The 23,825-nt window shown below is 39.1% G+C and overlaps 1 protein-coding gene across 1 annotated transcript in view; it reads right to left on the bottom strand.

The window, feature by feature from the left end:
• The window catches only part of DNAH5 (dynein axonemal heavy chain 5), a 310,603-nt gene that overhangs the window by 99,785 nt on the left and 186,993 nt on the right, over window positions 1–23,825 (bottom strand). The window contains exons 48-53 of the mRNA XM_081520843.1: window positions 16,088–16,210; window positions 15,697–15,910; window positions 13,850–14,073; window positions 10,482–10,680; window positions 7,948–8,120; window positions 2,486–2,616 (exon numbers count right to left, since the gene is read on the bottom strand). Of these exons, the coding sequence (XP_081376969.1) occupies window positions 2,486–2,616; window positions 7,948–8,120; window positions 10,482–10,680; window positions 13,850–14,073; window positions 15,697–15,910; window positions 16,088–16,210 (1,064 nt within the window). The remainder of the gene's footprint in view (window positions 1–2,485; window positions 2,617–7,947; window positions 8,121–10,481; window positions 10,681–13,849; window positions 14,074–15,696; window positions 15,911–16,087; window positions 16,211–23,825) is intronic.

Genomic DNA, 23,825 nt, shown 5'->3' with positions numbered 1-23,825 from the left:
CAGGGGCGTCCCCAGCACGACACGCAGAGGAGCTAATGTATCACAGACAGAGGAGTCGAAGGGTATTTTTTCTGAGGCAGCACAGTGTCATCAAAGTCATGGCAGACCAGAAACCAGAAGCACTGTGGTCCATTTCCAGGTTTATCTGGGTTTTCAAGCAAATCATAGCCTTTCTGAGCCTCAGCTATAAAATATTCTGCTAACCCACAAAGCCACAAAGTTCTTTCGAAGATCACATTAGCTTGTGCATGCAAAAGTACTTTGAAAACTGTAAGTTTTATACAAAACATGAGAACAAAAATCTCAGAGTTCAATCCCTTTTCTGAACAGGTTATCTTTCATCTAATGTTGCTTCTATCCACAAACCAGAAGAATCATACACAATGTAACTAAAATTATTTCTCTCTGTTTTAGTACTTGGGAAAAAAAAACAACATTTTAGACTGATTCTCCAAGCAGAATTCAGTAATTTAGACCAAATAAAAGGTGTAACAACAACAACCTGAGTATCTGGCTCTCCAAACCCAGTGTTTAATCATTTCCAACCTTTGTCGCAGCCAATGGCAATGAGCCTCCATCTTAGAGATCACAGCACCAAACCAACATGTAGTCAACACCCGAAAGGCAAGACTCACACCTAGAAATTAACTTCTAATAATTTTCTGCCCAAATAAACTTTCCAAACTGGCCTCTTGCTTCTCACCTTATCTTGGTTCATCCTGAAGTTCTGTTCAGCCTCTCTTTATCTTCCATTTTCACTTCCTAATTGTCCCCGCATTGCACACACGTATCTGAGGACAGCTCTTCTGGGGGTCCCTACTTTGATGAGTAGCAGCACAAACTATTGGGTTTCCCAAGCTAGAACCAAGATGCATCAAGTTCAAAAGTGCCAGTTTCTTGGGGATCTCTTGAATCTGCCTTCTATACTTCGCTCTCACTGCTTCTGCTCTGGACACCACCATCTCTTGCCTACATCCCTGAGTTAGCCTTCTAACCTTTCAGTTTTGTTCCTTCTGTCCATCTTCTGCACATGCAAATCTGACACACCTCCCCTAGTGGAGACTCATGAACGGTTTCCCAGGGCTATGGTGAAGGGAAAGTGGCTCAGTCGTGTCCAACTCTTTGTGACCTGATAGACTATACACTCTATGGAATTCTCCAGGCCAGAATACTGGAGTGAGTAGCCAGTTCCTTTCTCCAGGGACTGATGGCAACCCACTCCAGTACTCTTGCCTAGAAAATTCCACGGATGCAGGAGACTGGTTGGCTATAATCCATGGGGTCGCAAAGAGTCAGACATGACTGAGTGACTTCACTCACTTACTCACTCCTGCATTGCAGGCGGATTCTTTATCATCTGAGCCACTAGAATGAAGTCCAAATTCCTTATGACACCTCCAAGGGCTTCCATTTTTCTTGCTTTCCCACCTTCCACCTTAAGTTATATACCAGCCATACATAACAGCTTCCAGGGTCTCAAATGTAACTTTACATGTGCTGATCCTTTTGCCTGGAACATTCTCTACCATTCCTCTTCTCTGAGATAATTCTTACTCATTCAGATCTCAGTTGAAACATCTCTTTCTCCAGGAAGCCTTTTTGACCATCCCTTAAAGTAGGTCAGCAGTCCTTCCCTCACATTTCAGTAGACTCTAGTCCACACTTATTTCCTTAACAGAGATAAAACCTACGTATCACATCTTATTGAATAAGTTGCTCAGTTGTCCCTGATAAACTGCTATAAACTCCGTGATGACACAGGTCAGGCTTACCTTGCTTACCGTGTACCCCAGCATTGAGCCAGTGCCCAACACATAGTTGGTGTTCAATGAATACTTTTAAACACATGAATAAGTAAATCAACAAATGTTTAATCTATTTTCCCACTTTACCAACAGTTTACTATTCTTGAAATCTGAATTAACATTTGTGTGCCTGCCTGCTCACTTGCTTCAGTCATGTCCGACTCTTTGTGACCCCATGGACTATAGGGGGTCACAAACAGTCAGGCCCCTCTGTCCATGAAAGTTTCCAGGCAAGAATACTGGAGTGGGTTGCTATCTTCTCCTCCAGGGGATCTTCCTGACCCAGGGATCGAACCTGTATATCCAGCATCTCTTATATTGGCAGGCAGATTCTTTACTGCTGAGCCATGAGGAAGCCCTAAATTAACATTTACAATGGATGAATTTCTTCTAAAATGCACTAAAGGAATATACATAATACTTATATCAAGCATAATATGAAAACCAAGAGGTATCTACTGATGTAATGAGAGACTGAAATGTTTCTAAACCAAATTATTCATGTGAAATTTTCATGGTCTATGACAGAGGTTGAAAGAAAACAATAATAAGTCAACATTCAAGAAAGATAACTACTATGGTTCCTTTACATTAAGAAAAATGCATTCTTAACTCCAAGTGGCTTCTAAGAACCATTTATCAAAAGCCATTTCAGGTTAATTAAAGTGAAGGCGTGTTACCTTGTCAGCGTGATCTGGAAGGAAGTGTAGCCAGCGATGAATGAAGCCAACCTTGTCAAGCTCTGCTTCCCCGATCCACCCACCCCAACCAGGAGGGCATTTCCCCGGGGAGTACGAATGACACGTGAGATCTAGAATATAGAAAAGAAAAAGTACAGCTCATTTAATGTGCAAATATTCCCCTTTTTTCCTATTGATTCAATACAGGCATACCTAGGAGATACTGCAGATTCAAGTCCATGCAACCATAATAAAACAAATACTGCAATAAAGCAAGTTACACATATTTTTTGATTTCCCAATACAAATGAAAGTTATGTTTACACTCTACCATTAATTGTGCAATAGCATTATGTCTAAAAAACCTGTACATACCATAATTGAAATATATTTTATTGCTAAAAAATGTTAACCATCATCTGAGCCTTCAGTGAATGATCATCTTTTTGCTGGTAGGAGGTTTGAAATATTATGAGAATTACCAAAACTTGACACAGTAAACTGAAGTGAGTCAATGCTGCAGGAAAAATGACACCAACAGACTTGCTTGGGACAGGGTGACCACAAACCTTCAACTGTAAAAACTGCAGTATCTGCTAAGTGCATTAAAGTGATGGGCAATAAAATGAGATATGCCTGTTTAAGCAGTTTAGAAGCTGTAGGTGTCTTAGGATCAGAACAGAAAGATACACTGGTTGGACAAATGAAGGCATTTCTGAAATAGAACAGTGGAGAGTAGGGAGGTGTACCTTTTAGGAAACTCAGAGGAGACAAGTACAGAACAGCAGGCAGAGCCCAGGACTTGCTCTGGGTTTTCAAGCAAAGAAATAAAGGGGACTTTGAGGTTTCCTTTTTGTTTGCCAATCTGATTTAGGAGGACAGGAAAAAGAACAGAAATTTCAGAACGATGTGTATCCTTGGAATACACAACACACGGTTAATTAGAATATTCTCCACATTTGAAAACTAATGCAGTTTAAATAGAAGGCAAAAATTTTTATTATACCAAAATTTTTTGGTATTTTTTGGTATTATACCAAAAAATTTTATTATACCAAAATATGGTATTAATGATGGAATTTGAAAGGAATAAACATAAACACTATTATTTGGCAAAGACAGTGATGCCTAAGGTATCTACTAAGTGATTATGGGTAGACCAGAAGTCCACTCTGTGCCAGTCAGTAGTTTCACATCATCCAAGTTACTTTTTTGGTAAAAGTCTGTGATTCTTTGGCTTTATTGGTATCCAGTGAATTAGTTTCACCATCAGGTCTCCAGCCCCACCTAGAGGGGATTAGTGTCGAATTCTCCTGGATGCATTTTTCACCCCGTGATGCCTATCTCTATCACCTAACTGCAGTTTGAGCCTGCAGTATTGCTGTATTGTCAGCTTTTTTTCTAAACTAATGATCAAGAATTATATGGGAGCTAAGAAGGGGACTTCAACTTTCACTTTCACTTCTCAAGAAGGGGTCACTTCTCTGTTACTGTTGGAAGTTCTCTGGCATAGCCTGATCTCTGCATTCTAATAGGGTTTTGTTAAACATCCTTTTTCAGGATTCCCTCCACTGGCAGGCGTTATACTCTATTCCTGTTGAGACTACTCTTGCCTTTGGATTATACTCCCAATTTAGTGTGAGGCCAATGAAATGAAGACCATTTTCCCGTTGTGGACCTGAGAACCTGGTTCCACCAAACCTGGTAGAACCTTGCTCTTCCAGCCTCCTACTCATCTTCTCCATGTGATTCCCTTCTAAGTTGTTACAGGCAGGGGAGGAGCAGTACAGGTAAGAATTCTTGGCATTTTCCCAGTGTCTGTTCACATTCTTTCCCTGTTGTTACTTCAAGTGGCATAGATAAAGCAGGTAAGAAGTTACTGCAGCCACCCAGAATTTTCCATGTCTTTTCTTGGTTAACTTTTCCAAAATACATGACTTTTTCAATAACCATTTCCTTTAGTTGATGCTGGTGAATATATTAAGGGTTTAAATAATTATTATTAAGTAGGTATTGGAAACTTTCATCCCAATAACTTTTCCTGCAACTGGGCTTAGGTCTGAAACTAAAAATTTCCATGCCCATCTTCTAGCACTACGTGCCTACTTGCTCAGTGGCTTAGTCGTGTCCAACTCTTTGCAACCCCGTGGACTGTAGCCCACCAGGCCCCTCTGTCCATGGAATTTTCCAGGCAAGAATATCGGAGTTGGTTTTCATTTCTTACTCCAGGGGATCTTCCCAATCCAGGGATCGAACGCCTGCCTCCTACATCTCCTGCATTGGCAGGCGGATTTTTCATCACTGCATGCCACCTGGGGAGCCCCTTCTAGCATATGAGAAACCCTTAAAACACATTTGACAAGTGAACATATACATGAACAAACAAACAGAATACTTTAAAAGTAATCTCAAAATCTAGTTAAAAACAAATTATAAGAGAAAACACAGTGAAGTGAGAACTTCAAATGGGGCTATCTTGTCTTACTATCTCAGACTGTGAGATAGAGATATTCATTTTTTAATTTCTGTAGCAAATATTTTAAAACTTATTAATGCCCATCCTGCCTTGCAGGTGCTGATACTCCAGCAGAGGAGAGAAGCCTATTAATAGAAACATGCAATAAAGCACTGTGGTGAATGCTGGGGTGGGCAAGAATGATAGCAACTGGGGGAAGAAGTGCACAGGAAAAAACACTGCTTGAGAAGGCATCTTAGATGCGGAGCCGGGAATTTTCTCTAGATCCTGAACAATAACTGGAAGTTTATCACGCAAAGAAGGTGACACACTGGGCAGGAGTTGGGCTACATTTTAAGAGGGAATGGGATACACAAAGTCTCAGAATCAGCAAAATGCCTGAGGAGTCCTCATCATAAGGGTGGGAACTTCAATACCAGCTATGGAAATACTGGAAGATAGGGTATTTAGGGCCATACTGGGGACTTGGTTCAATTCTCGACCTATTTATCAAGCACCATAAAGGTGCCTGTCTCAGCAGTACTCCATCCTGTGAATACTGAAGGGAATAAATTGGGTATCCGCCCTCATAGAGCTTACCGTCTGGTAGAAAAGTCAAATACAAGCAGATGAATTCTACACAACAAAACACCTGCTGGGAATGTAGCACTGATAAGATGCTCTGGAATCAAGATGTGTTTAATCACGAGCAATTGATTTCTCTGAATTACACCCTAAATCGAACACCACCCACAAGGAATATGACAAACCATACACACCACAATCTGAACTTTAATCAAAAAGGCAAAAGACATTTTGCAGAAATATTCTTGGTTTCAAATGAAAATCATCATTTTAATAAAGAAAGGAACTAAGAAACACACTTGGTTTCAGACCACATCCTGTTTTGCTGCAGTTTTCATCTTCAATCCTGTCTCTTGGCTTCTATCATGCTTTATAGCTAGGTTACATATTTCAAGGCTCACACTCACATGACAGAGTTTGGATGTAACGGTACACAGAAAACGAGAGTGTAGATGAGAGAGTTGGCCTAGAAAACAGTGAGAAATAAGGCATTTTAGCTCAAAATCTCCAATCACAGATTTTTTGGCTAATCCCAGAGGAGGCATGCTAGAGGCTGAGCGTGAGGGGAAAGCACAGTCAAGGACCGGGGCTGCAGCACACATGCCTTGAATGCGATGCCCAAAGTGAAGAAATGCATCATCTGCGGGCTTCCCTGGTGGCTCAGACAGTAAGCAATCTGCCCGCAAAGCGGGAGACCTGGGTTCAGTTCCTGGGTCGGGAAGATCCCCTGGAGAAGGAAAGAGCAACTCCAGTACTCTTGCCTAGAGAATCCCATGGACAGAGGAGCTTGGTGGGTTACAGTCTATGAAGTCGCAAAGTGTTGAACATGACTAAGCGACTAACACACACTTATGCTGTAAAACTCAGAAAAAGGAAAGTTCTAGAGAACTTCCTCAAGCCAAAGAGTAACATAAATAATCCCATTTGTAGCTGTTATGGAACCCCAAAGCCAATCAGATTTTGTCTCCAATAGATATCTAGTCAGGAAGTTGCCTCTGATATTATTTATTTAGAAAATGTTATTCTTTGGCTTCTTCCTTTCAATAACTAAATATGAGAGTATCTCTATTCTTCCTGAAACATTTAACTCAACAATAAATTAGGAACTATTTCAAAATGTTATTTATATTTGGTTTTGGAAGAACACTTGCACTCATAATTCAATAGAGAGGTCTCAGATTCTGAGAATTCAAAGTTTCCAAGCTAAGTGTCCTCATACTGGGGACATCCAAACCCAGGACTTACTCACTGTCGTTCTCCTTCTCCCTAACTTAGCTCAGCCTTATAGAAATGCCTTCCTCACACTCCTTAATTTTTCAGAGGGAGAACTGACCAGATAACCTCTGAAATCCTCTCCAGTTCTAAGATTTTATAATTATTAGAGGTGACAATTTGTAATTCTGAGGTCATTCCTCATGGATAAGCCTAAGAAACGGAAGACAGCCCCAAACTGGCTTCTTTCTAATGAAAAGGATGTAGTCTGAAAAAATAATTGACATCAACAAAGTGAGAGTATCAACAACAGGCTTTTAACGGCATTATTTCCCACCATCAATAAATTAGGTCAAGTAAATATTTTTTATTTCTAACCTTTGAGAATCCATCATATCTATCGTTATAGTGATTGGAAACCTAAATGACTCATATGATAGAGTAGAGAGGAAACTGTATTTTCCTGGTGGATGTCATTTTAACAGAATTTTCATTCCAGTTCAAAATCAATTATTTATGCACTATTGTTAATTATTATTTCCAATTGTGGTAAAATACATGCAACATAAAGTTTCCCATCCAAATCATTTTTAACGGTATAGTCCAATCCCATTAAGTACATTCTTATTGTTGTACAATCACTACCATCCATCTCCAAAACTCTTCATCTTGCAAAAATGAAACTCTGTACCGTTAAACACAACTCATTCTCCTTCCCTTGGCCACTACCAACCACCATTCTTTCTGTCTCTCAATTTTCTGCTCTAGGTACTGTAGAACTAGACTCAAACAGTATTTGTGGTTTTGTGATTGGCTTATTTCACTTAGTATAATGTCCTCAAAATGAATGCCCTACTTTTTATAGTTCTCCTTAGCAGGATGCAAGATAGAAGCAGGCTTTGTGCCTGTGCTTCTGACTCAGATGTCAACCGCATTCATTCTATGGAGTGAAAACATTGAGCTGGAAGCAGTATAGCAACACTGAATAAAATTATCATATCACACATTTGAAGTACACACGCTCTGATTTTAAACCTATAGGTGTGACATGTTGCATTCAGTTCAGAAATTAAATTGGAAGAGAGCATTGGGTTTATTTTTAAACTGAACTTTCTCCTAGAAGAGGAAAATTAAAGAGGAGGGGAAAAAGTCTGGTGTAAAGGCAAGTGTCTGTCACTTTGGGGAGGTGCTACTGGGCGTGGCCACTGACCTTGACTAAGTGGACCATGGCATCTGCAAAGAACACCAAGTCCATGCCCGCACCACGGATGCTCTCATTATAGAGCTGCAGGAACATATTCAAACGCTCCTTCAGGTGATCGAAAGATTCAACGGGCTCATAAATTTTGGGCATTTCAGCATCAGCCTCCTCAGATGTTTCACCTGGGGTTAGGAAAGAAAAATCAACTAAGTTTCTCCATATCACTGGACTTTCCCACTTCCTCAACCTACCTTTATACACTCATAGCATTACAATTTAGCACTGAATAATACTGATTTTTACCTAAAGGCCAGAGTATCTATTTTTAGAAAAGAAAGCAAACAATAGTCAAAGCATTAGAATTTTTGTGATCATATACATTCTTAATTCTTTCTTGCCTACAAAGAGTCAATTTCAAATAATATCACATACACTGAATTTCATTTATATTCATAATAGACCTTTGGCATTTCAAAGATCTTCCCAGAGATACTCACTTAATGGTCAAAATAAAGATCAAAAAAGTAAGGATTTAATGTCAAAATCCTCAAAAGAGACAGAGAATTAAATGAGTTTTAAATAAGAATAAAAAGAAAAAGGCCACTGCATCTGCTTAGGAAATTTTTATGATTCAGAAATTTTAAGTTAATAGAAGTGAATTTTAAGAGAAAACAGAAAAACAGTTATTTCCTAAACGCTGAATTATTTCACTGGGAAAATTATTAAAATCGACTATTTTAAAAGTTAGAGACATGTATCAGTTTAATACTTTTCCAACTATGATTATAAAGCATAATGCCAAAGAAAGAGCTAAATTTGGCATATATAAATTCACTATCAGTTAACATTAGTTGAATATACTAATAACAACTTAAAAATTCACTGAGTATATTAGAAGAGTGAGTCTTCCAAATCTTAGGGTACATAATTACTTGCAATTGACCCTGTCCTAATATAAACTATATTAACCTTTTTATGACAAAGCAAGAAAATTGATTTAGCATAATAAGGTTGGCCTATTTGCAAAGCTCTCTCTAATTGAATTTCAATAGTCACTTCGTTATTTCATAAATGTTCCATTCAAGCTTTTAGAAACAAAGTGTGCTGAAGTCACAAAAGGTTCTGTATTTGCCTCTAGACTCCTTCACCCACCCCCACCCAAACACCCAACCTCCACCCCGAAATGCTGGAGTTGCACTCTGCTCCTCCAACACACAATCACTTATCCTTCTGAATTAGAGAAAACAAAACATATACATTCTAACCACCTCGTAATGCTCCTACCTTTACATGACTTTGGGATGTGTGTGACCTGATTTAAAATAAACTGCATCAGCTTCTTTCTCTGGAAAGATCTGTCCAACTACATAAGCCAGCAATAAACATCCTTTCTGACTGTTACTCAGAAACTTGACAGACCACATACGTCCTTATCAAATCTAGTAAGGGGCTGCCTAGTCATTTTCAATCATTTAAAAGGTATAAATATCATGGGCTTAAACATGCCTTTTTGAATATGCAAACTAACTTAATATTCATCCTCAGTATTAGAAGAGGTTTCTAAATGAAAGAATAATATTCTACTTAAGCTCAGTTATTTCTGAGGAAAAAAATTAATTGGAGCACCACTTCTTTTCATAAAAAAATAATACAGTATACCTCAGTTTTTCACAGAACCATAACCACAAAATCTTGCCTCCCCATCACCCACCTCTAATTATATTCAATGGCCCTCTCAGGGAATGTGAGGTTTTCCTTTTTATTTTCAACAGCTGGGAATATTCAAGTAATAATCATAGTTTTGCTATATTTCCTCTCGCAATGAGTACAAGACACAGGCTGCCCAAGCCATCTACAGACACCATCTCATTTATACCCACAGGACCCATGATGCATAATTTAATATTTCTATTTTTCTAAAAGTAGAGGCAGGAGATTCAAGAAAGTTCAGAGGCTTGCCCAGCTAAGGTATGGGAGACCCATTTCTCAAATCTACCTCTATATGACAGCTGTAAGTCTTGTGCACTGTCTTCTGCCTCCCAACTCTACCTTTATACCCAAGGCTGACATGTACAAAATGGTTTATCTTAATCAAAAATTACAAAGATACATTTACTTAACACATTGTGGAGGAAATTTACAACAACATGCATTCTATATTTATTGAGCACCTACTATGCCTCAGGCTTGTTTCAGCAAAGTTTAGTAGACAGAAATTCCACATCCCCGAACTAAACCTCTGTCATTAGATATCCCCTTTGCTGTTGTTCAGTCACCAAGTTGTGTTAGACTCTTTGTGACCCATGCACAGCAGCCCGCCAGGCTCCTCTGTCCTCCACTATCTCCCTGAGTTTGCTCAAATTCATGTCCATTGAGTCAGTGATGTGACTGAACCGTCTCACCCTCTGCCGCCCCCTTCTCCTATTGCCTTGGATCTTTCCCAACATCAGGGTCTTTTCCAACAAGCCGTCCTTTCGCATCAAGTCGCCACTTGGCAAAGGATATCCCTTTGGAGGATTTCAAATTCTGCTTCAATAGTTTACCTGTAGCTTCAGGTGCATCCCTCAAGAAATCCACAAAGTAAGTGTCAATTCCGCAATCCACCAAGAGTTTTTTCTCTTCACCAAACTCCTCCTCCACCAAGCTGACTAAAGTCATATCAAACCAGGTCACATCATCAGATGCCGTGAAACGATCAGCAATAACACGTTTACACTCATGCTTCCACAGCCTTAACAGTTCCTGTCAAAAGCATCATTTAAATGTGTTATTAATTCCTGTTATGTCAGAGTTGGGAATTCAAGTGGACGGTATTATAGAGGACCGTCCTTCCTGATTTAGGATGTGATATTTTAAAAAGTTAAGGCTAACATTACTGATTTCCTTTTAATGTGAGCAACAGGTTTGGGAGCACCTTAGAAAAAACCCTGGACTAATGGTTTTCATTTGGTATGTGATCACCAAAAAAGGACATTTTTGGTTGCCAAAATGATGTGGGGGACATTACTGGCATTTGTACAGGGATGCATAGTCTTAGGATACAAAATTGTCCATGAATGTTACTGTCCTATTAAAAAATAGGTAAAATAAAATAAAAAGTTAAAATATACTTAGCTTCATTTCAAATTGATCTCATCAGCATTCAGTCGCTCAGTCATGTCTGACTGTGACTCCATGGACTATAGCCCACCAGGCTCCTCTGTCCATGGACTTTCCCAAGCAAGAATACTGGAGTGGGTTGCCATTTCCTTCTCCAGATAGTAAATAAAAAGTAGTGTCTATTCATTTTCAGCCCTTAAATTAAAACAAAACCATTCCTAGATAAAATATTAATTCACTCTGAATGACCAACAAACTAATACTCTACATAAAAGTCTTATGTTTGTGATCAATTAGTCTATCTGGATAAGACACCTACATTATGGCCAGAGCATAATACAAAAAGTTGTGTATAAACAACTCTCGTGTATGCAACTGAGATAATTACAAAGAAACATTTACTTAACACATTGTGGAGGAAATTTACAACAAAAATCTGGGTTATCTGCACAAAGCAGTCGCCTCATCTAGATAATCCAGGGCCCAAAGTTAACTGGAAGTTGAGAGATTTAATTGTTCAATATAGCTGTTCCAATAGCAAGGCTAACAAAAGTTTGTCTAAGCATCTTATTTGATATGAAAGACTGGTGCAAATTTCTTTACTTGGTAACATTTTGCAAGATAGAAGGTTTTTAAGTTATTATATTGTGAAAGTGTTAGTCGCTCAGTTGTGTCCAACTCTTTGCAACTCCATGGACTGTAGCCTGCCAGGCTCTTCTGTCCATGGGATTCTCCAGGCAAGAATACTGGAGTGGGTTGCCATTCGCTTTGCCAGAGGATCTTCCCAACCCAGGGATCAAACCCAGGCAGGCAGACTCTTAACCGTCTGAGCCCCCAGGGAAGCCATTATATTACTAATGATCAAATGTTCTTTGGTTCCCAGAAAATAAAAGCTTAGTGAAATATATTTAATGACATAGTTAAGACAAAAGTTCATGACAAACCAATTGCTGGAACTGTTAATGCTGATTTAAAATCAGCACCAAAAAAACAGGTACTCAAAAAGTAATATTGGTGGTACAGTGGTAAAGAACTTGCCTACCAACGCAGGAGATGAAAGAGACATGGGTTCGATCTCTGAATTGGGAAGATCCCCTGGAGGAGGAAATGGCAATCTGCTCCAGTATTTTTGCCTGGGAAATCCCAAGGACAGAGGAGCCTGGCGGGCTACAGTGCGTGAGGTCTCAAAGAGTCAGACTTGACTGAGCACAGCATAGCACATTCCACGATGCCATTAATTTGTCAATAACTTTGAGGGAAAAAATTAAATTACATGTTCACTACTGCTAAAATGACTCCCAATTCTCTGTAACAAGGAGAGGGAGTTTTCCCCAAAATGTCTTGTCTTGGAGTCAGCCAGTGTGGTTACCTACTTTGGGGTAAAGCTGGGTTTTTCTTATCATCCACACCTGATGTGCTTATGACAGTTTGACTGACATTTCAACTGTCTCTCTGCGTTTATGTGGAGAAGTCCCTAAAACCTATTTGCTTAACTTCCACCTCACTACCATCAAAGTTTGAAAAAGAAGCTTGTGTTGTCTTAGCCTGAGCATATAGGCCCTTCAGCAAAAAAAAAAAGTACTGCATTTTTATGTACTACGTACAATTTTACATATTACATACATACTGATTTTTGCTACTAGAATTTCCTTTTAGTTCAAAGAGAATTCTTATAGTGCTAGGAAATGTTATATTTGAGTGTCTGTACAAATTCTCATTTTTCAATAAAATGGAATTTCTACTCTTCTGCCTCTTTTCAGTTTTACCAATATTTGTAATTCTTTTAGTGCATCAAGTTGTATGGAAAAGAAAGATCATGGATGACTGACAAAAAAAAAATGGTTTCATCCCTCAATTTTGAAAGTTTATTTATAAAGATAACTACTAGATTCCATATATATGCATTAATATATGATACTTGTTTTTCTCTTATTTCACACTGGATAACAGGCTCTAGGTTCAACTAACTCAGATTCATTCAGTCAGTTCAACTGATTCAAGTTTGTTCCTTTTTATGGCTGAGTAATATTTCATTGTATACTTGTACCACTATATATATATGGAATCTAGAAAAATGGTACTGATGAACCTATTTGCAGGCCAGGAATAGAATCGCAAACGTAGAGAATGGACTTGTGGACACAGCAGGGGAAGGAGAAGGTGAGACAAATTAGGAGAGTAACACTGAAATATACACTCTATGTGTAAAACAGATGGCTAATGGGAAGCTGCTATATAACACAAGGAGCCCAGCCTGGTGCTATGTGATGACCCAGAGGGTGGGTTGAGGGCTCAAGAGGGAGGGGATTTATGTATATTTATCGTTGATTCACGTTGTTGTGAATTAACAGAATTCACATTGCAGAAACCAGCACAACATTGTAAAGCAATTATCCTCCATTAATAATTTTTTTAATTTTTAAAAGATAGTTAACTTTTTAAAGTTAAATGTCAGGTTTATAATGTGAAGTTTATAATATGAAGACAGACATAATAAAATCAACAGGAGTTTCTGCCATTATTTAGTATAAGAAAATTATGAGAAAAATAAAATCAGTTTTACCTTTTATTCTACTCATTAGAAAATAATAGTATACGCTGTCTCCTTCAACAGAAACCAAATTTAATTGGAATTTTCAAAGAAAAAAATTTGGCATAATTTCTCTTTTGAAAATCCACAAAAGAAAAAAATATCCATGCTAAAACATCCCAAAATATTTTCACGCCCATAAAAATTTTACATTACTAAGAATATTTAGAATTTATAATAAATAACAAAGTTACTCATTTTACTCTCTTACGCATCACTTACGTCTGGTTCCTTGATAACCTCTGGAGTAGCGTTCAGCATTCCCTGCCAGATCCTAGAAAGATCTCGAAGGTTAAAAACGTAATGGAATTTTGCAGGGGTTGGGAGCATTTTAATCTTAGTCATTTGCCATAGTCGGCGTGTCAGGGGCACCAACTTCATCACCCAGTCTCTCACTTCTTCTGAGAAACCCCTCTGGGTACAGTAATATCCTACCCCAATAACTCCTGAAAGAGGAAAAAAAAGTTGTAACATTTTGACTGACAGTTCAAATCAACTAAATTAAAATGAAAAATGTAATGTAGAATATAAATACAATGACACATTTTAATAGTTAACCACATATTAAAGAAATTTCAATTAATTAATTTTGGGGAGGTTTTTAAACCTAAAAAGTAGGTATAGATTCAAGTGAGTTAGCATTCAAATACTGAAATGCTGATTAAGAAATGCTGCTGAAAACTCTAGCTGAACTAATTCAGTATTATTAAGTGGGTAACAATGATGAATATATAAAGTTGCCTTGGACAGATAAGAAAAAGAAAGGTTTCACGAATCTTCTAAGATTACTCCATTCTTTTGTTGCCATTCCATGCATTATAAAATATTTTAATTTACATTACAGGCAAAATTTTCCAGGCCAAAAAGGATAATTAAAAGTGATAATAGTCATTCATTCTGGTCCATTTTGCTTCTCCCAAGTTTAGATAAGTCTGGTGTCACTGGTTTCAAACCTCTGCCCTCTGCTGTGATTGAAGGCAGATATTGCCAACTCCACCCCCCTAGGGCGCTAAAAAGACCTTCTAGTCTGCCAGAAGTTAATTAGGGTAATCCTAATTAGTTTTTCCTCACTCTCAATTTCAGCAATGGTAAATTAATACCTAACATGAATGCATGCATAACTTTATACTCTTTCTCTGAAAAGTGTTATTCCATAATCAGTTTCTAAACTCATTTTCATTGCTCAATTAAATAAATATGGTTATCGATCGTGCTAGTGTTTCTTGGGTGATTTCTGAAATACTACACATGTAATCAATCAATAATTTATTACAACCCTACAAATTACTCTGAGGATCAGACTCTGGCTAATCCCCATCCTGAGAGATATTATTGATATTTCTTAGGCTAAAATCATTATATGGGTTGGTTAGGTATCAGCTACATAAACTGCTGGTGTGGAATTGCATCAATCCAGACCTGAAATACGTGTATCTATGAGGAAGGCATCTCATCATGTCTAAGACCACTTAATATTTAACCTCCTGGCTTAAGAAGCTAGCAACAATATCTTAAAGAAATACATAGGCAGGGGCTTCCCTGGTGGCTCAGTGGTAAAGTATCCTCCTGCCAATGCAGAAGACATGGGCTGGTCCAGGGAGATCTCACATGCCCTGGAGCAACTAAGCCCATGTGTCACAACTATTGAATCTGTGCTCCAGAGCTCAGGAACCACAACTACTGAAGCCCACTCACCCTAGAGCCCATGCTCTGCAACAAGAGAAGTCACCACAATGAGAAGCCTACACACTGCAACAAGAGTAGCCCATGCCCTCCTCCACTAGAGAAGAGCCTGAGAAGCAACAAAGAACCAGCACAGTCAAAAATAAATAAATAAAATTATATTTTTAAAAAAGAAATACATAGGTAGAAAAGATCTACCTTGACACCCAACTCAGTACATAGATAAAAATGCTTTTACAAATAAAATACACTCTTGAAAGTGATAAAGCCAGCAGACTAAGGAACCATCCAGTGCTCCCTACTATGTGGACCTCTGGGTGAATATTTTCTCATTGGAATCCAAGCAGGGATTCTCCCCTTCCATGCCCCACTGACATTCATTTTACCAAAGATCTTGTCCACAGAAGCATCAGAGGGTAGCGTGCAGTTAAATATCGAGAACTGCCTCTTGAGTCGCTGCGGTATATCATTGCGTCCACCCCCAGGATGGATCATAGCTGCTAAAAACTGGATGTCCACAATGCTGGTAAACTCCCCAGGCTTCTCTAGATTATAAAATCCATTCTGTTCCAACAGCTGTCGTACTATCTCATTAGTAACCTAAGAAAGAAAAACTTTCAGAATTAAAAGGTCATTCCTTTATATCCCAGGACCTAAATAATGGACTTTATTGTAATTCAGGAATTGCAAGTTGAAAAAAATAGAAAAACATTTACTCATCAAAAAATAAATCAGTGATGAACTAGACAAATAGAGTGCCCAACAGGATTGAAATACCTGATCTCCCCACTCATTGATTATTGGCATATTCACATCATCAATGAAGACAGTCATCTTCTTTCCTGCCGGAGGGCCATATGTGGTACCCATGCGTTTATCCACATAGCTCTCTATTGTCCTCTGTTAAATGAAAAGGTCAACAGAAACATCTGTGAAAATATCCCCTAAGACATGGTCGATTATTTTAAAATCCCAGGAATGTCTGAAATGATAGAAATTACTCATAAAAAACCCTAAAATGTCCCTAATTCTGGAAAACAGAGAATGAGGTACCTAAATTTTCTTGCATAACATTTATAACCTTTGAAAACCCGGTTTAATTTAGAAGTAAATAAAGTGCTAATCAATGTAAACTTTTACATGAGACTTCTTTTTTTTTTCATTTTTATTGGAGTATAGTTGCTTTACAATGTTGCATTGGTTTCTACTGTAGAGAAAAGTGAATTAGCTATACAGATACACATATCCAGGCTTCCCTTGTGGCTCAAATGGTAAAGAATCTGCCTGCAATGCAGGAGACCCAGGTTTGATCCCTGGGTTGGGAAGATCCCCTGGAGGAGGACATGGCAACTCACTCCAGTATTCTTGCCTGGAGAATCCCCATGGACAGAGGAGGCTGGTGGGCTACAGTCCATAGGGTCACACAGAGTCAGACACGGCTAGCAACTCAGAAATGCCTGCAAGCATCCATGTTGGATATGGAAATATTTGGATAAGGCAGCTAGGCAGTTGGTGTTAATTCCAGAGATGAGCACCGAGGAGTGGATGCAGACTATGTGATGAGGCAGAGACATCTGTGTTTGGATATGCTGATGTTGTTGTTTTAGGTCATCTAAGTTGGGAAGTGCAGTTGGAGACACCAGTCCAAGGATACGGTTTTCCGTAACTATTTAATGGACAGCAATTCCAAATACCGGAAGAAATCTCAGCTTCTAGGTTCACAAACTATTGAATTTTTCTCCCTCTTTTGTTTTTGCTTTTGTCAATTTAGCTTTCTAAAGATATATATAGCTTATTAGTAACGCCCTGTTATTTCAAAGAAACTACAGTCATACTGAAGAGGAAGAAAGTGTAGTATATGGCTATTACTCCATGTTGCCTCACTTGTTCCATCCTTGGCTTTTAGCTCTTAGAAGACCCCTCCAACACATAAAATCTTCATGTGCCTATGAGTTCTTATCAACAGATGATTTGAAGTCTTGACAACTAGAGTCTTGAAGACTCTAGCTTGCCATAGGGAATTGTCAAGAGATTATTAATTGTTGTATCCATTTAAATTCATTGAAAAGGAGAGCTAAATTTAGCCTAGTACATTACTTTAAATGGTTTTCTTTTATGTTAGGGGATATGAAATTCTTCTCGCCATTGTATTGTTGTCATAGGAAATTTGTGTTGTAATTGAATGGAGTATGATATATTTATGCATCTTTCCATTTAAAAATGGTGAAAATTTTTCACATCTTTGGTATTTTGCATTAAAATGATGATAGAAACTTACAATTTGAAATGGCTAAACTGGAGAGTTTTACAAGGACAGTTGTATAAATTTTCCTTTCTCTCTTGGACTAATTTCATGGATGTATTAGGTTGGTGCAAATTTAATTGCGGTTTCAGACCGTGAATTTTAACTCATTATAACTAGGCTCAACCACATCTGAATTAATCAAAGTAGGAACCATTACAATCAACACACTTTTGCCAATGAGAAATAAGTTGGCTTATTCATGTAGGGTAAAAATCTGTACTTTGGGATTAGACAAACTCTTGGAAAGCATTTTCTGCCTCCTGCTGGTTGTGGAAGCATTTCCCCTGCAAAAAAATTGTCAAGATACTTTTCAAGATGCTACCTTTTCTTAGGTAGTCAGCGAGAGATTAGGTGAATATGGTGGATGGGGCAAAACTTCGTAGCCCAATTTCTCAACTTTTGAAGCGCTGGTTGTATGACGTGTGGTTGGCGTTGTTGTGGAGAAGAATTGGGCCCATTCTGCTGACCAATGCTGGCTGCAGGTGTTGCCATTTTCACTGCATCTCATCGATTTGCTGAGCACACTTCTCAGATGTAATGTTTCATTGAGGATCAGAAAGCTGTAGGGGATCAGACTGGGAGCAGACCATCAAACAGTGACCATCCATTTTTGGTGCAAGTTTGGCTTTGGGAAGTGCTTTGAGCTTCTTCTCGGTCCACCCACTGAGCTGGTCATTGCCAGTTGTCATATAAAATCCACTTTTCATCACACATCACAATCTGATTGAGAAATGGTTCATTGCTGTTGAGTAGAATAAGAGAAGATGACACTTCAAACTGATGACCTTTTTTATTTGCGGTCAGCTCATGCAGCACCCACTTATCAGGCTTTTTCACCTTTCCAATTTGCTTCAAATGCCAAATGACCATAGGATGGTCAATGTTGCGCTCTTCAGCAATTTCTCGTGCAGTTGCAAGGAGACCAGCTTCGATGATTTCTCTTAATTGGTTGTTGTCTCCTTCCAATGGACGGCCACTTTGCACCTCATCTTCAAGGTTCTCATCTCCTTTACAAAACTTCTTGAACCCCCACTGCACTGCACGCTCATTAGCAGTTCCTTGGTCAAATGCATTGCTGATGTTGCCAGTTGTCTCCACTGCTTTACAACCCGTTTTGAACTTGAATAAGAAAATCGCTTGAATTTGCTTTTAGTCTAACATCATTTCCCTAGTCTAAAATAAACATAAATAAACAGCAAGTAATAAATCATTAGCAAAAAAACATAGTGAGAAGTGTGCATTAAAATGATGTATAACATAACCACATTTATTTAAGAATGTATTCCAATATTAAATGGCAAATTTCAACAGTGCAAAAGCTGCAATTACTTTTGCACCAACTTAATATCTTGAAGGATTGTTACTGTCATTTTAACTGGTTTGTTCTTCATCATAAAATAAGGAAACTGTTTTTTGGATAAGTGGAGAATGCATTTTACTTCAATATACCTCCAGTTTCTCTTATATTTATACATTTTATTTATTAAGATTTTTTATATGGACAATTTTTAAAGTCTTTATTGAATTTGATGCAATATTGCTTCTGTTTTATGTCTTATGTTTTTTGGCCCCAAGGCATGCGTGATCTTAAGCTCCCCGGCCAGAGATCAAACCCACACTCCCTGCATTGGAAGGAAAAGTCTTAACCACTGGACAAGCAGGGAAGTCCCTGTGTTTTATCTTTAACATGACTTAAATCATGAATCAGTGGGAAAGAAATGAGATCTTTAAGACTGAGATTCTAGAGCATGAGAACCGTGAAGCCCTTTCTGTTTTCTCTGCAGTGCTGATTCTGCTTACTGAGCACATACATTTTGAACAACTGATTGATTTCCAAACTACACTGTATTTCCATGCAAATGGTAATGCTGTAGTCAGTAGTCAGGGGTTCTTCCCCCATGTCCCCGTTACCCCTTCCAACACCGTTCCATCAGTTTTAATGTTCGTTTCCACATTGCTAGGACATTTTTTTATAGAGCAGAGTGCAGTTCCCTCCTGTACCATCTGAGCTTAGAATGCAGCAAAGAGAGGGTGTTGTCCTCCACTTTCTGAGGGGAGAGGAGTAATTTAGTGTGACTGCATCTGCCTCAAAGCAGACTGTGTCAGGCTACAGATGCCAGTTTGGAGGGGGAAATGGCAGCCCACTCCGGTATTCTTGCCTGGAGAATCCCATCGGCAGAGGAGCCTGGAGGACTATAGCCCATGGGGTCGCAGAGTCGGACACGACTGAAGCGACTGAGCATGCATAGACGCCAGTGGGCAGACTTCTGAATGAAGAGACAACAGTCTTCAGATCGTGGCAGCCTGTGGAGCTCAGAGCACAGATCTGAGAGGACTCTTGGCAGTTTCCCTCTTTAGCCTTTTTTTTTTTTTGGTTGCACTGGGTCTTCGTGGTGAGTGGGCTCTTTGTTGCGACTGGCAGGCTTTCTCTAGTTGTGGAGCGTGGCCTCTAGAGTGCGGGGTCAGTAGTTAGAGCACAGGGGCTTCGTTGCCCCCAGAGAATATGGGATCTTAGTTCCCTGACCAGGGATTGCACCCGTGTCCCCTGCACTGGAAGGTGGATTCCTCATCACTGGACTGACCACCGGGGAAGTCCCCTGGTTTAGCTTTGGCTGTGATTATAAGGAGACTTTGAGCAGGGCTGGACCCTTTGTATAATGTGGGTTGGGATAGTGTCATCAATGTAGGCACCAAAAGACAAAGCTAAATCTGTAGGAATAAACAGAAGCATCTCTGTAGAGAACAAACATACAGATACCAATGGGGAAAGGGGGGATGGGATGAGTTGGGAGATTGGGATTGACATATATACATCACTATGTATAAGATGGATAGCTAATGAGAACCTACTGTATAGCACAGGGAACCCTACTGAACGCTCTGTGGTGACTAAATGGGAAGGAAATCCAACAAAGAAGAAATGGGGAAGAAATCCAAATGTGTGTTAAGTCACTCAGTCATGTCCCAACTCTTTGTGAGCCCTGGATTGTAACCCACCAGGCTCCTCTGTCCATGAAATTCTCCTTGGACAAAGGAGCCTGATGGGCTACAGTAGGTGGGTCACCATGCCTTCCTCCAGGGGATCTTCCTGACCCAGGGATCGAACCCGAGTGTCTTACATCTCCTGCATTGGCAGGTGGGTTCTTTACCACTAGCGCCACCTAGGAAGCCCCTCCAATGTGGTTAAGTTCTACTATAATTTAAATATTGCTTTTTACTGTATCTCCTCCTCTCTGAACTATGATAAGCTCTAAATTAGTTATTTGTTTTTCTCATATGAATGAATGAATGTCACAACCTTGTAAATTACCCACCCTACCCCCAGTCAGGCCTGGAAACTTCTTTATAAGCTATATACAATGTCTATATTGCATGATTTACAATTTTGTCTAGACTCTGCTGTCTCCCCAAAGAAGTCCATTACTAAACATATTTGCAATATTGTGCCATCCGCCTAATCCCTGGTCTCCTTGACCTCCTGTCCCACTTCATCCATCCTTCTGGTGATAAAAAAGCACAGTCCAGTTAATAAAATCAAATGGGTATATTCACTTACTTGAATATTGTCTGTCTCACCCACTAGAATACAAGGAGGACAGGCACCTTGTTTATCTTATTCATCACTGCCTCCTTGGTGTCTAGAAAGGTGTCTGGTACGATATATTTATCAGTAAACATTTGACACATAGATCAATAAAGACAAGAAACTCAGGAGTCATCTTTAACTTTTTCCTCTCTCCTATCCCTCTCCTCCAACAATATCCACTCAACCAAAAACAAGTCCTGTCCGTTCTGCTTCTCAGCCCCAATTTGAATGCATCCTATAACCATCTCCTCTTGAGTCTCTCTGAATACGGCCCTCTCTCTCCCATCAGCAGCCAGAATGAACTTTCTAAGTGGTGATGCAGTCCTGCTCAGTATCCCCATGATTCCTTATTAGTAGCCTACAAGGAACACCATGATGCTCCCCATTCACTTCTCCAGACTTGTTTCTAAACACTCCTTTTCAGTCTTTGTTCCAACCCATCAAGGTCTTCATTCATTCATATTCACTTAACAAAAACAAACAAACAAAAAAACACATACCATAAAATAATGCTCCTCTCAGGCTGATTTACAGTGTTCATTAAGAGATTCTTATTTATATCCCTAAAGTAGCCATTTATGAGCCAAAAAAAAACCCTCTCAGAATTAGTATTGCTGTTGCCTAGTCTCTAAGCTGTGTTTGATTTTTTGCAACCCCATGGACTGTACCCTGCCAGGCCCCTCTGTCCATGGTATTTCCCAGGGAAGAATACTGGAGTGGGTTGCCGTTTTCTTCTCCGTGGGATCTTCCAGACCCAGGGATCAAACCCGAATCTCCTGCCTTAGCATGTGAATTCTTTACCACTGAGCGACCAGGGAAACCCCAAGATTAGTATTAGCCAAACACAATTTGTGAAGTATTGACTTAGATGGATGATCGCCCATAAAAATCACTTCTTTCAACCCAGCTTATTGGTAAAAAGTTGAAATCTCTAGCAAAGGCCTGGACTGTGGGCTGTTTATGCTGTTTAAGAATCGACAACTTGACTCTGAAATAGCAGAATGATAGTCATGATGATATCACCTTAAGCCATCAATGGCACCAAAACGAAGATTCTGACCTTGTAGTCTGTCCAACTCACACACACATGGAATGCTTGGGTGAACCCCACTTGGACAGTGCTATTTTAGACATAAAAGCCAGATGGTTTATCATCCAGATAGACTTAGGCATGGAGTTGAGGAAAGCCATTCTAAGCAACATGTGGGGTCTTCCCAGGCTAGGGATTGAACTGGTGTCCCCTGCACCAGTTCAGCTGTGGCTCAGCTGGTAAAGAATTCACCTGCAATGCGGGAGACCTGGGTTTGATCCCTGGGTTGGGAAGATCCCCTGGAGAAGGGAACGGCAACCCACTCCAGTATTCTGGCCTGGAAAATTCATGGACTGTATAGTCCATAGGGTCGCAAAGAGTTGGACATGACTGAGCAACTTTCACTTTCACTTTTCCCTGCATAGCAAGGCATACTCCTAATCACTGAACCACCAGGGAAGCCCTACAATTCTCATTTTTAAAAACCAAAACTTATTGCTATGTCAGCACTTATAAGATAGTTGTTGCATTCAAAACACTTTAAAATTGTTTTTCAAAGAAACAAATCTTCTCAGAAATTCTCTCAAGAAATTTTCACTTTATTCTTATTTTCTGTATTATTCACATTTTTAAAGATATGTGTGAAAGATATGTTTTAAAGCTATGTGTGAATTGCTTGCAAAAATAAATAATATTTGTTTAAGAAAAAAAGAAAAAAATCATCTCTCTTCAAAGACTAACTGAATTCCTTGGCTAAAAATAGGGTGACCACATAATTTTTGCTCAAACTTCATACTTTGGTTAGTGAGGCGGATACTATTCATTATTTATCAGAGACAACAGAAGTTAACTGGACAATCCCTGGCAAAAAAGGACATAAAGTCTGTCCTCCTACTGATAAAACATGTGAAAGTGACACTATGGTGGAAACAAAGGAAGCTCAGACGAAAACAATCTGTCCAGCAATAGACATGTGTCCCTGATACATGTGCCATCGTGGTAACACGAGAGGGATGAACAAAATCTATTTTCTCATCTGCAAATTTCAATTTGGTTTGGAACCAAGTAAACGGGAGACAAATGCGCAGCTCCATCACCCCTTGTTTAGCATGAATGGCTGAAAATTATCATGAGCAAGTTAATTACAGCAGTTGGGCTAATTGAAAGCTTTCTAAAACTAATGCGTCTAGCTTACTAGGAAGCCCTGACGCTTAGCTGTGAAAACAGGCACTAAACACAGCAGATGATCCCGTGATGCCTCTGAACAGAAAAATTAGCAGTGAAGCACTGAGGCCACCTTCTTACCGAAGGGTAGGAAGGATCCGGGTTAAACGGTACTAGCTGTAAATCCAACAGTGGAATCCTAGAGAATACAGATGCTAACGTTTTGAAAATCTGCTTTATTATTCTTCTAATTATTATACCTTAATATGGTACTGCTTCTAGAAATTTATTGCATGGTTTATGAATTTTTATATTAATAAACAGGATGTTTTCTAGATTATGTGTGCCTTTTTCCAGGAAATGAATAAGTATTTCATGTTATAGAGACATAACACACAGGTCTTTACCACCTGAGAGGGGTAAATATTAC

Source organism: Giraffa tippelskirchi, chromosome 8 (assembly GCF_054371585.1).
Source record: "Giraffa tippelskirchi isolate mGirTip1 chromosome 8, T2T-mGirTip1v1.2.pri, whole genome shotgun sequence".
NCBI classification, from domain to species: domain Eukaryota; kingdom Metazoa; phylum Chordata; class Mammalia; order Artiodactyla; family Giraffidae; genus Giraffa; species Giraffa tippelskirchi.
Note: the sequence above shows the minus strand (reverse complement) of the source record. Positions and strands in the feature narration are given on the sequence as shown.